The sequence below is a fragment of the Rhamphochromis longiceps genome, linkage group LG10, assembly GCF_057381845.1.
Source record: "Rhamphochromis longiceps isolate RC_006_pf linkage group LG10, R_longiceps_female_GT1.1, whole genome shotgun sequence".
In the NCBI taxonomy this organism is placed as follows: Eukaryota; Metazoa; Chordata; class Actinopteri; order Cichliformes; family Cichlidae; genus Rhamphochromis; species Rhamphochromis longiceps.
In genome coordinates, this window is record NC_140566.1 from 11,160,744 (window position 1) to 11,177,537 (window position 16,794).

Here is a 16,794-nt window from a genome sequence, read left to right on the forward strand (position 1 = left end):
AGCAGGGGTGTCAAACTCAAATACACAGTGGGCCAAAATTCAAAACTGGAACAAAGTCGCGGGCTAACGTTAATATTTATTGAAAAAAAAAATCTTCCTCCACATATAAGAATGAATCTTTTCTTATGGACTCAAATAAGTTTTGCTGGAAAACTGAATATGGAACAAGCAAAGCTTAATACTAAACAATATATATATTAGCTGTATAATACCAGTAGGCCAGCTCTAATAGTAATTTGGTATGGCTTCGCAGGCCAAATGTAATTAGGCTGCGGGCCAAATTTGGCCCGCGGGCCAGAGTTTGACACATATGGAGTGGAGCATGTAATACGTGCTGTTCCAGCGCGTCTGTACGTCCTGCTGCAGTCTCTTTATTGGCTGGTTGAGCTGTCCCTGAATGTCCTCGAGGCGGGAGTAGGCTAAGGCGGAATGTTTAAAATGCCCAACTATTTTCCGTCCCACTGCTACAGCATCAGCTATGCTCCTCTGTGCTAATAAGCGTGGGGGCGGGCACTCAGCGCCTGTGATTAACCCCTTACATGCCGCTCAAACATAGACAGGTCTCAGACCGTGGTATCGGTCCTCGGTATCGGGGGACTTTTAATGAGTACGAGTACTTTAGAAAATGTGGTATCGAGGCCGATACTGGTATCGGTATCGTTGCACCCCTAAAATATACATATTTTTTTTTTTTTAGGGGTGCAATGATACACAAAATTCACAGTTCGGTTCGATACTTTGGTGTCACGGTTCGATATTTTTTCGATACAAAAATTATTTTCATGCTTTTTAACTTGTCATTTATTAAAATTCTAAATATATATTTTAACTCAAAAGTACAGTTTTTAAATTTAATGTTGCTGAAACAACAAAGTAATAAAAATAAATAAATCTATCTGATCGAGAAATCACTCATCTTTGGAAAAGAGAGTTTATTACAGAGAAATGGCTCTTTCCAAAATAAAAGCTATACTATACGCTTCTTCTGGGCTATATTCTCAGCAGCATATTAAACATATCAGGTCCCCATAAGGAGAATCATGTGCTAACGGCTGTCTAAATGACTCGGGTAAAGTTTGTAGCATGCGTGCTTGTTGTTTTTGTCTGCTTCCACTTGTCTTTACACTAGGATGATGTCGGAGTAAATGTGCAGTCATATTCGTTGTGTTCCCACTAGTGCTGTCAGCGTTAATCTCGTTGAAATAATAATAATAATAAATTTTATTTATGAGCGCCTTTCAAGTCACCCAAGGACACTTTACAATAGGATAAAACACTTAGTAAAACAATGGCAGAATAAGAACAATAAAATACAAGCACAAGATAAAATTAACAAACAGTGGATTCACAGTGAATATGCAGATTTGAACAGATGAGTTTTGAGTTGGGATTTAAACTGGGGGAGAGAACCAATATTTCTTATTTCAGGGGGCAGAGAGTTCCACAGCCTGGGAGCAGAGCAGCTGAAAGCTCTGCTTCCCATGGTGGTGAGGCGGAAGGAAGCTACAGTAAGCTGGATAGAAGAAGAAGAACGAAGTGAACGGGCAGAACAAGTGGTGGTTAACAGGTCAGAAAGGTAAGAAGGAGCGAGGTTATGAATGGCCTTGAAGGTGAGCAGAAGAAGTTTGAAAATTATCCAGAATTTCACAGGGAGCCAGTGAAGTTCCTGAAGAACAGGGGTGATGTGCTGGTAGGAGGGGGTTCTGGTGATAATGCGAGCAGCAGAGTTCTGAATCAGTTGAAGCTTATGGAGGGATTTTTGGGGGAGACCATGCAGAAGAGAATTGCAGTAGTCAATACGGGAGGTAACAAGACTATGTACAAGAATGGACGTAAAGTGGGTGGAAAGAGAAGCAATCTGTTAATGTTACGTAGATGGAAGTAGGAAGAACGGGTGAGATTATTGATGTGAGATTTATAGGAAAGTGAACTGTCTAGGATGACACCAAGGCTCTTAACCTGAGGAGAAGGGAAAACTGTGGAGTTATCGATGGTGAGTGAGAAATGGCTTGCCTTCAAAAGGTTGGATTTGGTGCCAATAAGGAGGATCTCAGTTTTATCCTCATTGTGTCACAGTCTGGCGAGGGCAGACTGTAGGTGTTGGCAAAAAGGACCCAAACGCAACTCCATAAACTGAACGTGGCGTAGATTTTAACAGAAAATAAGCCGTTTATTGAGGCCAGCAAAAGGGGAGTACAAACAGCAGGACACAGGTGAACACTAAACCATAGCCTAAACTGGGTGAACTAAAGCTAAACATGAAAAACCTTAAACGGGGTGAACTGACATAGAATGCTGAAGTGAGGGTATGGATGAGCAGACGACCTGACAAATGACATGCAAAAACAGAGGACTTAAATACACACATGAGGTGATCAGGGGAAGTGGAGACACATGAGGAAACAGCTGACTAACATGAACCTAATGACAGGAGCAGTGAAGCTAAATACAAAGAACCAAGAACACACGACTCCTTCCAAAATAAAACAGGAAACATAATGAAACGCAGACATGACAACCAGAACTTGACAACGTAAGACACAGACATGAAACACATGAAGAGCAGGGGAGACTTAACATGGGTTGGAAACACGAGGGGGAATTAATAAGAACTAAAATCACCTAGGCATGGTAACAAATGAACTTAGAAAACCTGAAGGGCTTAACATAAACTATAAACATCAAAATGAACTAAAACTCAAAACACTGGGTCATAAGACCCAGGACCGTGACACATTGAGCTTTAGAAAATTAGAGGTAAACCAGGATTTTAACTCGGATAGACATTCTGTAAGGGAAGAAGGTGGGAGGGAGGAATCAGGTTAGCAAGAGAGATATAACTGGGTGTCATCAGCAAAACAGTGAAACTGAAGATCAAATTTGCGGAAGATGGTACCTAGAGGGAGGATGTATATTATAAAGAGAAGAGGGCCTAAAACTGAGCCTTGGGGTACACCAGAGGTGACGGGGAATAGACGAGAGCGGAATGATCTTAGTTGAATAAACTGGGAGCGGTCGAGGAGATATGATTGAAACCAGACGAGGGGTGTGTCAGAGATGCCGAGAGAGGAAAGTCTGCTTAGAAGGACAGAGTGAGAAATGGTGTCAAAGGCTGAGCTCAGATCTAAAAGGACGAGAATGGTGAGAAGACCAGAGTCCGCTCCGATTAGAAGATCGTTAGTGACTTTAAGTAGAGCAGTTTCGGTACTGTGACATGAGCGAAAACCAGATTGAAATCTCTCGTAGATGTTATTATTAACCAGGTGTAAATGAAGTTGAGCTGCAACCACTTTTTCGAGTATCTTAGAAATGAAGGGTAGATTGGAAATCGGACGAAGGTTGTTAAAGTTGTTAGGATCTAAGGAAGGTTTTTTCAGTATAGGAGTGACTAGAGCAGTCTTCAATAAGGAGGGAACGATACCGGTGGTGAGAGAAGAGTGAAAGATAGCAGAAATGAGTGGGAGTAAAGGCTTTGATTTACATATTAACTAGGAAATATCAGATAAATCAAGAAGATGAAAAGTGGAAAACGGCTCAAAAAGGAGAAGAGGTTCTGGAGAGGGCGTAGACACAACATTTGATCTGAGTTGCTGGTGGATGTTATTGATTTTCGTAGTCCAGAACAGCATCAAGGAGTTGCATGTTTCAGAGGAATAGAAGTTCGGTGGTAAAGCGTTGGGGGGTTGAATTAGCTTGTTGAAAACTGAAAACAGAGTCCTTGCATTACCCTCATAAGAACTGATAATACCAGAGTAGAAGCTTTGTTTGGCCTTGTTAATGGAGTCTTTATACTGAAGTACGTGGTATTTATAGATTTCTGAATCAACAGTTAAACCAGATTTCTTATATTTATGCTCTAGCTGCCGAGCTTTGGCCTTCAGAGCTCGGAGGTCAGAGGTAAACCAGGGAGCAGAGCGAGCGAAGGAAACGGAGTTGGTTTTTACAGGAGCCAGAGAATCAAGGACAGTGCGTAGACAATTATTATAATATAACAACAAATCATCAGGAGTAGAATAGAAGTCCAGAATCTGAACATTGTCCAAACTGGTAGTGAGAATGTCCATATCAATGTTCTTGATGTTGCGGAACGAGATGAGACGGGTTGGCTTGGTAGAAGAGCAGCAGAGAGTGAGGTTAAATGAAAGGAGGAAGTGGTCAGTTATGGGGATTTCAGTAGCAGAAAGATTCGAGGGAGTAAGACCAGAACAGCAGACCAAGTCCAGGGTGTGTCCTTTAGAGTGAGTGGGAAAGTCGATAAATTGTTTAAATTCAGAGCCTTCGAGACAGGAGGAAAAGTCTCTGGTGAGCAGAAGGTCATTATTGTCCATGTGAATGTTGAAATCTCCCACCAAGATCACATTTGGGGATAGAGATGAAAGATGGGTTAGTAGATTAGCAAAGTCACTGAGGAAGACAGGGTTAGGTTTGGGGGGGCGGTATACAGTAGCTATGATAGTGGGAATGGGTCCAGTCAGCTCACATGCAAGGACCTCTAGAGAACTAAAGGTATCAACATTAACTGGCAGGACTTTCAAGTGCTGGCGAAAAAGGATCGCGAGACCACCCCCACGACCTGAGCAGCGGGGTTTAGAAAAGTAAACAAACCCCAGAGGAGCAGATTCGTTTAGCTGAGAAAAGTCATCAGGTTGTTGCCAGGTTTCAGTTAAGCAGAAAAAGTCAAACTTACGGTCAGATAGGAGGTCTTGGATGAGAGGTCCCTTACTTGTCAATGAATGAATGTTTAGAAGACCGAAGTTGAGTGGAGTATCTTCTTTTTTGCTAATCGCGGTGGGCGCCCTAGGCAGGTGGGCTAGAGATCGATGGTTGACAGCCCGATCAGGGTTCCTGCGAGGGCGGCGAGTAGCAGACCAGAACGATTTAGTTCCATTGGAGTTATGGAAAATCCTGCGGGACCCGCGATGGATGTATCTCCGGCGAGGCTGGAAAGTGATGCCCGGGTGGTAGTGGAGCTCCGCCGGCGACGGGAGCGATAGCTGCCCGCGAAGGCGCAGGATATAGCGGAACAGTCCAGCTGTAGGATGGTAGACGAGCGTCAGGAGAATCCAAAATAGTGCCGACCAGCTCAGGAACATCTTGGTCCGCATCTTCGATTGTGTGGAGGAAAAGGAGTCGAGCCGGCCGGAGCAACGAACAGGTAGGCTAAAATAGCTCAAACAGTTAAGCTAGTGCTGCTCACTGAGAAGAAGACGTGAGAACACATTCAGCTGAAATAACAGAAGTTGAGGACAAGCGTTGCAATTCAATCCCTGGCAGAGATCGATCTGGTCCTGAGTGTGAATGTCCCTGTTCATTCAAATCTGAATCCAAATAATCCAATTAATCCAAATAAATCCAAATAATCGAAAAATGAACCGGTGAGTAGCGGCAGCCAGACGCGCCAGCGTTCACTCAAGCCGAGAAATGACGTTAACGCCACAACACGGCAAATCTCCGTTAACGAGTTACCGCGGATCACCCCGTGCGTGGGACTGGACGGCCAACACGTTAACGAGCTAACTGCGCTAACCACTAGTTCCCACCAATGTAATTGAGCATTGCGTGGCACATCTGACATACTGTTTTACTTTTGTCCATGATGCGCTTACCTTCAGGATCATGCTTCACATGAAAACCAAAATAGTTCCAAACGCCAGATCTGAATTAGGGTGGGGGAGGTTCAATTTGCCATGTTGCAAGGAGAGCTTAACTTCTGTCTCGCTAGCTTGCCCTGTGCTCAGTGAATCTGCGTTCGACTACTCCACTTAGGCTGCACTGTCGAGCGCTGATCCACTGAGCGCTCAACACAGACAGCATCGTCAGAAGGAAAGTTGATAAAATAAATTAAAAATTTTGTATTGTTTGATACATATGCGTACCGAACCGAAAGTACTGTATCGAACGGTTCAATATCGACCCCTAACATTTATATGTGTGTGTGTGTGTGTGTGTGTGTTTCAATGTCCTGAGTGAAGACTAGCAAAAACAGTAGTGCTGCCTGTGTGATACTGATATGGCAAGCAGAGGAAAGCAAAGGAAAGCCCCATGACAACAGTTCAAACGGAACAAATATATGACGCTTCATGCATTATCTGTGAGATCTAAGGCAGGGAAAATCAGACAGCATTTCTAAAGAACCTTATTATCATGCAAATGCCATTTTTCCCATTTTATCTCAACCTTCTCAATAACCCATATGGCAGTGAGTCCGCACAGAGGAAGACACGGGGAGACCTCATGCTGGGCAAGCGGCCACATCAAAATTCCTCCATCTGTGGTCAATTGGGTTTGTGTGTGTGTGTGGGGGGGGGTGCGCATGTAAGTACCTGTCTGCAATCTACCTATGTCTGTGCTAGCCCTCATATCACAGCCAAGATCCCCATCCACTGATCCCTGGAAGAGTGATTATTGTCTAGGCTGGAGTGAACAAGGTGGGACTGATGGTCAAACCAGTGTCCCAAAAAGAGAGGAGGGCTTATCGTAGGTCCTGGGACTTATTACTCAGAGGTCTGGGATAGGTGAGCCTTTTTTATAGGTTGTATTATGTGACTCCAGCTGAAACACAATATATTTGTTTTGCTTAAGCTAATGTTGGCAAAAATGAACAAAAACTCCAGTCATTCATGTTTTTTCTCCTTATAGTATAAGTGATTGAAAGCAACTGAAGAAAAAACACTTTAAATTAAATCAAGTGAACTCAGGATTAAAGATGATTAAAGATGCCTGATGCTATCTCGTATAACAGAGTTTTTTGATACTGATGTCTGTTTATTTATCAAATCCCCAAAACGATGCATTTTCTTTTTGAGCCAATCAGTAATAAATACTGTAAATCACTCTGACATTACCACTAATCAAAATCTAATCAGTAATGTCTGATATAGAGTGGATGGACAGATGGGACAAACAGAGACCAGTCGTCAGTCTATCTGTGATTTCACTGTGGATGACAAATCATGCATCTTGACAGCAACCAGACATACAAGATAAGCAGTTTTCATGCTGTCTGAAGCAATCAATTTAAATGGAATTACAGAGCTCAGTGATTATGATGAGAGTCTATTAAAGTAAAATAGCACTGTAATCAAAATGATTTAGAGATTTAGAGCACGATGCAACACCCGCCACTGCAAACAAATACATCCATGTACTGTATTCAGGTGCACATGCGCACCCACCCATGCCCCCCACATGAGCACATGCATCCAATGGACATTGGATGCATGTGCTCATTTCTGATTAGATTAACAGTTGAGCAATGTGCATGCTACACTGTGAACGTAAGAGTGGAAAATGCACATGGGTAAACTGAAATGGAGTGCACTCTAACACAGCCGGGAGACAAGAATAAGAAAAAGTGGGAGGAGGGAGCAGCTGCTAAGGCATGGGGGGGGAGGAACTCCAGAAATTAATTTCTGCAGATCAGACAGCATAGATGTCATATAGCGGAATTTTTTATTACTCTACTTTGAATGAACTCTTAATACCAAAGCCAAGAATCATAACGGAATATGTTTATGCCCACTTGAGCGAAGCTGTTACAGACTACATACACACTTTCCTTTGAGCTACTCAGCCCAGTAAACCAAGGTCATATTACTTTAGTCTGCAAGAATCTTAGCAGACAGGGAAATTTTTTTTCTTTTGTTCATTTTAACTTTCAAAAGGCTTTTGATTGTATTTACACAGACACCTCTTTTAGATTTTTTTTCTTCTTAAGTATTACATGGCTATGCAGCTGTTATGTTCCCCATGTACAAACTGATTACTCAGTACTCCCATTTAGTGCTGGGCGATATGGAAAGAATATTTATCACGATATGAATTATGGGATCTGCTTTGGTCCTTTTCATATTATCTTCCTTTTATTTTCGATGTTACTTGTTAAGCACCTTGGCATACCCTTGCTTTTAAGTGTGCTTTATAAATAAAGTTTTATTATTATTATTATAGTTATTTATATCACGATGACGATATATATCACGATATACCACCTGACCTGCGGTCATCTGGAAAGTACGCGGTCTGTAAACAGCGAGCGGGGAGGGTCCAGTCTTTGTTAATGAAATGGATGGTTACGCTCATGTAGGGCTGCATATCTCTGCTTGTCCATAGGTCAATCATCAAGGCATAATGCACGACACTGCAAACATCCTTCTCTACTTTGGCCCAGCACTAGATTAATAGATTCTTGAGTGTTCTTTTTTGTGGACCTTCTATAGGTGATAGATTTGTTGTGTTGCCATTGAGTGCAGGAATAGTTTTATAGCATAGCTTGCAAATGGGCGTCTTCTGCTCCATGTTGGTGCTGTTGAACCCAAAATGTAACCAAATCATAGACGTACCCCCTCTTTTCGGTAAAAGTGCTTTTTCTTGGGCTGCCTGTGTAGCTGTCTCTGCCTGTTGCATGTCCGGGCATGAAAATGCAAACTGTCGCACATCCATGGTTTTGAGTTACCGTAAAGCATGTCGCAAATCCGGGTGCACATAAAGCAGCATCATGTCGCAAAACCACAAGATGGAGTTTCTTTCCGAAAAATATCATTTTTCATAATTTATTTTCTCTTGCTAAAGTTAAGAGTATGTATAGTGAGAATACAACACTAATATATTTGCCACAAGCTATTTAATGATATTTTTTATGTAATCATTTATAAAATTAGGTTCGAAACAATAGAAGACAAATGGCACGATAGACACTTTTCTATCGCCCACACGATATATATCTTCATATCACCCAGCACTACTCCCATTGCTGTTAACCAGATTAGGCTCTTGAAAGTAAGAAACTGTAAGTACACATTTGACAATTTAATTCTTGCCATTTTGCCATATGCAGATGATATTGTGCTTCTGTCAGAGGGAATGTGTTAAAATTCTGTTTAAGATGATGGAAATTGTCAGTCAAAGGTAAATGATTTATTTTAGGGAACAAATTTGGGACTGCAGCATGGGAATATACATAGAAACTAGCAGGATTGGTTTAGAGATCATTAGTTGGGTGCCAACACAATAGAAGGGTGTGAAAATCTTGGGCATTTTACTTATCCACAACATTATGATGCATGTGTCAGCACCATATTAAATTATGTTTTAGTGATAAGGGAATTAAAAAATCAGCCTAAAAGCAACAAGTCTTGGTTAACTCGCAAGCATTTAATCAATCAATCAATCAATCAATCAATAAAAAAGTACCACTAATTATAGATAAACCGAAAAGCTAATATACTTACCTCATAAATTATTTACAGCTTTAATAGCAGTGTTAAAATTAATAGCGACAAGCATAATAGTAATTTTTCTATGTGTAATTTTATTAGTAATAAAAGTGATTCTGTATTTCCAGTTTATTATAGGAATGAAAAACCTGACTACAATCAGAATTTCACTGAATTCCCAAACTGAAATGGACTACTGAACTACAAAGTTTGTAAAAATGTAGATTCGCCAGTGTCAGAGTTCAACTTGTATAACAAAACACACATCCATGTCGATATTTTCCAAGCCCGGTGATGCAAACAGTCTGGGGTTCATATATTGCGTTTTATCCAACTTAAATGGAGTGACACATCGTCCTCACCTCCCCATTTTTTGCCTGTCAGTCATCTTTACTGCAATGAATAAAGCTCTGTACCAGTACAGCCTGTCACTCAAAATGCTTAAAAAAGACTTCATGTCACTATTCAGGTGAAGCTTGGGAGGAATTCCTCTGTCTCATTTGATTTTTCTGTCTAATCTTTCATTTTATGTAGGCTCCCTGTTATCTCCCTGGAGTGGAAATCACATTTTAATTAGGTCTTTCCTTGGTTAGCAGTTCATCTTCGCATCTCCCTGTCCTATGTGTTCATCCTGTGGGCTTTGCATCCTTGTCAGAGATTCCCTACACCCTGTCACAATCTAACGTTGTCCCCATCCTGTGCCACCTTTCCATTCTTTAACTGCTCTGTCTTCACTTGCCATCTTGCTCCCTTGCTGCTGAGAACAAAGGCAACATCACAAAAACATGTGTTTTCCAGATGGCAAAAATGCAACAAAGCCACAACAATCTAAAAAAGAAATCATACATATCCCATAACATAATTATGTGGGCAAGATAGAAATGTGTTAGTTGACTGCTGGCTCCTGAACCCGCAAGAGCGAGACTGTATATGGGCTGACTTAATCTGATGTTTAGTAAACTTAGACCTGTGTAGAGGCAGAAGGAAGTGCAACATTTGGGAGACTTGTCCTTTTTTGCACAACCACTACTCCAGTCTTGAATTCCAATGTCACTAATTGACACCAACATTTGCAGCAGAGATGAATAAACTAACTAATGTGACCCAGCACAAGAAGAGGCAATGCATCACAATGCAAGACGCTTTACTAAAAATGGAACTTTATCATCTGCTGCTTTCAGGTGACAGTGACACATTTTAGCCTTTGATCCTGCAATGTTTTGTAACTTGGGAATGCTTGAGACTGAAATAGTCTTCCTTTTTTTCCCCCCTCTCATCACTTAATCTTTTTCCAACCGTGATGTATACTTGCACTGACAAAAGATGCATCTGGGTCTGTTTCACCCACAGTGTGACACCTTAACTGTCAGTGTTGATCAGCAATTCATCAAGTCCTCAATGATGCATTTGTCTTTTATGGGGCAGTCAAAGGTCTACCTTTAAAATCTATATGCTAACAGAGCTGAGCCCTCACTGCTTTTGAGATAAGACCACATTAATGAAGAAAGTTAACATTCTAGAAATGCAAGCAGGAGGGCGAGGTGTTGTAGGTCAGAAGTGAAATATCAGAATTTACAAGTGTAAGACCGGGCAGCACTGCAACACAAAATGCTACAATAATTGGAAATGCACCATATGTATCACTTATCATAGACATGTAATGGATTGTGTTTGGCAGCGTAAGGCAGCAAAATTGTTATTTTGATGCACTGCTCACAGATTTGCAGCTATGGCCTTAGCTATAAGTCTTTTTGTTTGTTTGTTTGTTTGTTTGTTTGTTTGTTTGTTTGTTTGTTTTGGGGGGTGTTCTTTGCAATATAAACGTAATAGTGAGGCCGTCAGTGTTCTGCTGGTGGATTGATTATTAAACCAAGAAATTATGGCACCTGCACGCCTTAGCTGCTGTGTAACTCGTGTCCGACTAGGAGCAAGGAACTGCTATGAGTAAACATAGTGTAGTCTGCACAGATGTCAAGGTTCAGATTTATTTAGAGGGCAAATGCTTCATTAGTTGGGCTTTTTAATTAGCACACTTGTGAGAGAGGGTCATTAAGGATGTCTGACAGAGGACCTGCTGATGAGGGGGATGGAGACACTGCTTACTCCAGCCTTGGTACACTCCCCACACACACATACACACGCACCCACGCAGCACAGATCTGCTCAAAAACCAATAACATTTCCACACAGTCATCAACAACCACAGCAAGTCAACGTCAAGCGTGCCACAACATTTTTGGGCTGAAATGGCCAGGGAGCACAAACAAACCTTCTACATAATGCATGTCTCAACCAAAGCCCGTTAGAGCCATCAACATTCAAATGCATATTCATAAAGAATATGCCAGAATAAAGAGGCTTGTCAGTGTACCATTTTCTGGGTGTTCAGTCTCTCCAATACTGCCATCTGGAGTGGTTCTCTCATAGTGGTCCTCAGGCAGGGTCAGGGGTCCAATGCGAGGACCAGACGATGACTTGCTGCTTGGAGTCTCAGATTCCTCCAGGCCGCTGTCATAGTAGCTGTGCTGAGAGGCATCCTGCAGGTCCTGCACAGGGTTGGTGGTGGAAAAGGTCACTCGCCGATGGGGATGCTAAAACACAGAGAGAAAACAAATGAATTTGTTCAGTATAAAGACACTTTTTTTTTTAACCCCCTATAACCCGTTTTTTTCTTTTTGTTTCCTTTTTGGTCTGCACAGTTACATTCACAGCTCAAAACACATCCATTTAGAATTATTCTGTAGATTGTGCTGGCCATATAAAGTTCACTAATAAAAAGTCAGAAAATAGTATTAAATATTAAAGACCTTTAAATATTAAATCGTTTTTTGGTCTATTATTATTCTGAAGATTGAATAGGTCAGAATTATATGAAAGGAGTGAAGATGGACTTCAATAACAAGGAACAGAAATGAATTAACTACCACAACATTCCAATATATTCTACAGTAGATTAATAGAGGCATCAAAGTGTGAATGGGGGGCATGCATTTAAATATTCTGACTGTTTATGGAAAGTGATTGAAATTAGTTTGCAACAAATAAGTGCCAATTCTCTTTCGTTTTTGCATCCTTGTAGTGCAAACTGTCAAAGTTTGATTTTCCTTGATATCCATGGACATGAAAGTAAACATTTTAAACAAACGTCTCATGGTGTCATAGAAATTGTAACCGCGATATGTACGATTATTGCTGTCACTGTCATTATTAGTCAGACAAAAGTTTCATTTTCTAAATCTGCCACTGCCAAATGAATTCTGATGACAATGATTGGTACACTAATCAGTAGCCCCAGTGAGCTACTTTCTATCTCCATATTTTAATATTTCTCTTTCCCCAGCTTTTGATGTTTAACTGAGTGGAAAGCTAGACAATATTTCCACAATCTAACTAAAAAGGAATCCAAAGAAGATCTAAATAAGGCTAACAACAAAAAGGGCACTGCAAATAAAGTTTGTGACACACATCAATTTGCCAGCATTAGAATATTTCATTAAATTTGCTTTCAGTGGTTTATGCTGATAAGATTTGATGAAAGATTGTAAAAAGTAAATGAATGAATGAAAATACTGATAGCTTGAAGAGGAGCAGAGCAACAAATGATAAATCATTTGAGATCACACCCTTTATCAAATTGAATGGCTTGTAAATAGAGTTAGGAGACCATTAAATTTCCTCTTCCAAAGATCAGTTTACTAATGGCTACCTACCCGCCGATCCACAACAGAAAGATGACTCCTTGCAGTGCACATGCAATCGTCCCCCACCCCCACACATGAGCACCTCTCGTAAAAGTCAGGAAAGCACTGATACAGCAGAACAGGCCTGCCAGTGCTGCACGACTCAGCCCCGATCAATACCACGGGTCTGCGCTTTCTACCGTTCAACCACTTTTCTGGCAAACAAATCCATGCTAGAAATCATTCGAACCATCAGCTTTTAGTACATACACACACCAGATATTGAGAAATGCTTTTAGGGCTTAGGTAAGTGCTATCAACAGCATGTTAGCGGGCTCCAAAATGTTTCCAGAAACCTGTTCATCTCTCCATCATCCCAACCCATCATACTGTTTTTTCTCAGTGCACTGATGCATCTCGACTTTTATCTGAATAATGACTATGTGAGTTCGCTGGTGCCTCGTAGTTATTTTTTCTCTTTTTCCCTCTCAAGAAAGCTACAACAACACTACATCAATAAATTATAGTCTCATCTTGGATTCTATAGATTTATGTATATTATTATATACATAAGAAACATAAAAAAGACTTCTATGTCTTTTTTGTTTCAGATATAGTGTAAACAAATGAAGAAAAGGTGCTGGGAGGGTGGGGGTGGAGTTAGGGGGTGTTTGGGTTCTATTAAATGTGCTCTTTGATTGTACATAGACACATAAAATATTTTTAAGCTTCATTTGAAATTAAACATACAAAGCAAGAACACGCTGTTTATTATACCACTCAAACTTCAGCTGATCTAATTCAGTTCTGAAAATATTACTAGTATGAATCGTGGAAAGATCCCACACATGACAAACACACACAAATTCAAAATAGAGACTCCTCCATCACCCTGGCTGCTAAGGATTTTCACTTCTATGGTATTTTACAAACATGACTAGACAAACTATATATTCCAGTGGTGCATTCTTAAAATCCGATTGGTCATCTCTTCGGCTCCTTATATGTTTAAAGTGAGGGGGCGTTTAGTTGTTCAAATATGGATTCTTGCTTACACGTCTCCTCAAGGCATCACTCCAGAGAGTCAGCATGTTTCCTGAGTATGATAACCAGCAAAGACTGCAGAGATGGGAAATAGATTCCCCTTTTAGTCAGAACAAAAATCCTTTGCCAGGCCTTGGGGGCTGCAGGGATGCGGCAAGACGGAAGGATGGAAGGGGAGGCTGAGCAGGAGTGGGGAGTTGGTCAGGCAGACACGGGCGGCGCTTTGGCTAGAGGGGACAAGCAGAAGGATTAGATTCTGGGAGACTGGAGGCGGGAGAGTACGATTGTTTGGGCATTGTTGTAGGAGTAAGAAGCTACAGGGCTGAGAATGAGGGACGGGACATTTATGATGACATCTAGAATTCATAACCCTATTTAGATTTTGCTAAAATGGCCTTGTTCATAATAATGTAGTCCCAAAGCAGATGGAAAGATATTGCATGATTCTGTCTTTATAAGAGGACCAAGATACATTTTTACATAAACAGCAATTGTCCACTGCTTAACTGCCCCCCCCCCCCCTCCCCCCGGCATTCTTAGTCAGGCTGTCACAGAACAATTTCGAGCTAAACATGGTTATAACTGAATGAGTTTTAGCTGAACGTACATGCTGATTACTAGTAAGATGATGATGTTATTTCTTAATTTCTTTACAGTTTGCTGACATGACCATGTTCCACTCTTGTGAGAGCAGGCTGCTGTGTGCTTTCTTAAATAGGCTATTTAATTATACATTCATACAGTGCTCCTTTGCAAATACCATAATAACCAAGTGCTTTGTGATAAACACATAACAGATTAATAGCCTTTTCAGTGCATATATGACCTGACTGTAAGGCCTTGGACTATAGCTGAAGACTGCACTCCTTGTTCTTCTCTGCATGGAGTTGCTACTAAATATGAGCAACAGTGAGCTAAATGGCAGGAAACCACAAAACAGACATGAGCTGTCTCATTAGCAGCAAATGAACTTTCAAAATAAAAGCCAGGGAATTGTCCACAGGTAAACTGACTGTGACTGTGAATAACGGTGAGTCCCTTGACAAAATATGGAGTTTTTCCTTCCATCTGATTATTGGGGCTTTTTCTGTGATATTGTAGGATCTTTACCTTACGATATAAAGTGCCTTGAGGTGATTGCTCTTGTGATCTGAAGCTATATAAATAAAACTGAATTGAACTGAATGAATGCTAGAATGGTCATGTGATTTGAACTTTTACCATCTAAATATTTTGAAAAAATGTGTGACAAAGTGGCAAATAAATAAGGATTGTCACAGAAAAGGAAAAAAAAGGCTATTTTCGAAAGACTTTTTATGTGCTTGCATCTGAAGTTGTTATGCAAGCTGGAACTACTTATTTTAATTTACTATCTATTCAACTAATTAAAAAAATTAATGAGGACTGCACCTTCTCTTTATCTCACCCTTTCATTGGTTTGTAGAAGCAAACATATAACACAGTGGGGACAAATCTATTAAGTTGAATTGCAAGGACCAGACTTTCATCTAAATACATCAAAATATCAAATCAACAGAATAACACAACATTATGTGATGTCTTGCCTGAAACAAGAACTGGTTACGTTCGAACTGATAAGGAGTGAAATAGTCTGGCGCAGATAATCACAAGTGATGATTTATGTGAGTTAAATCTTGAGTGTGAGGTTAAGGGAAGAGAAGCCTGCTGGTCTGAACTCAAGAGTGCATTTTAGGTTATGTTTAAACTGGCAGCCCATATTAAATTTTTGGCAGACTGAGATATCAGAACAAATATTTCATTTTTCAAATCAGATTTAATCCAAATTCCCGAGCGGGTTGCTATCTGATTTAAAAACTGGCTTTCAAATGATCCTTTACATCACTTTGTATTTGACAGACAGCAGTGACGTCACACCCAGAGAACTGCTAGCTCGGTGCGGACTGTCACTAAGGTTTTCTGGCGTGATCGAAGACTTGTGCACTGTGACTAGATATTGCTACAGTGTGAAGAGTGAGAGAATACATCTCCATTATTCACCCAGCTTGTGGCCTGCTGTTTTGTGTCTGCATTGGGAAAAGGCACTACCAGTTTGTGAATGTATTTACGCCTATGCCGTTTCCATAGCAACTGACGCAAATGGGTTATCGTCAATGGTTATATTGGAATAGCGTGGACAGTTTGTCCCAAGGATTGGTTTTGAAATAAAATAATAATAATGTAGGTGCCTGCAGCTTGAATGGAAGAGTAGAAAGACATTGTGGTGGTGTACAGCTGTGCTTTATCAAAAAGGATAGCATTTTAGATCATCTCTAATATTACTGCTGATTTGCACTACTGTTCCCTGGTGGGACCACAGACCCCAATACTGCTGTGCTCTTGTGCTGGAGGTCTCAGTTTACTGTAGATGTCCTAGGGCTACCCAACACCATGTTGTCAGGTGCCCTGTCATTCAGCCAGGCTTCCCTGGTCATCACTGCTAGTGCTTATGCAGATGTGCAAATTCTTCATGCTCTCAGACACTTTTTAGGCAAACTCCTGGAAGAATCTTAGGTGAGGTACATTGAATTTTTGAATGCCCATCTCCTCCAAAGTTTGTATTTGTCTTTTCATTCATCTATGAGTAAACATATGGCGATCAAGCTGTTGACTGAATTGTATGTGCTTCAAAACTTATACAGTTAGGACTATATACACTGGATGACCAAATTATGCACTCACGACTGTTTACGACAATATATTTCAGCATTTAAATGCCATGTCAATTTTACACGGTACCTCATGGATGCAGATGGACACGCGAATAACAGCATGGTTGGTGAGGGTGAGATGGAACAGGAAACGGACAAGACAAGGCAAATCGAGGAGCTCGTTCC

General features: G+C 40.8%; 1 protein-coding gene across 1 annotated transcript in view; it reads right to left on the reverse strand.

Annotated features, from left to right (window-relative positions):
• pcdh1a (protocadherin 1a) overlaps positions 1-16,794 on the reverse strand; it is a 108,371-nt gene that overhangs the window by 17,986 nt on the left and 73,591 nt on the right. Inside the window, exon 4 of the mRNA XM_085420151.1 lies at positions 11,587-11,806. Coding sequence (XP_085276277.1) covers positions 11,587-11,806 — 220 coding nt within the window. The remainder of the gene's footprint in view (positions 1-11,586; positions 11,807-16,794) is intronic.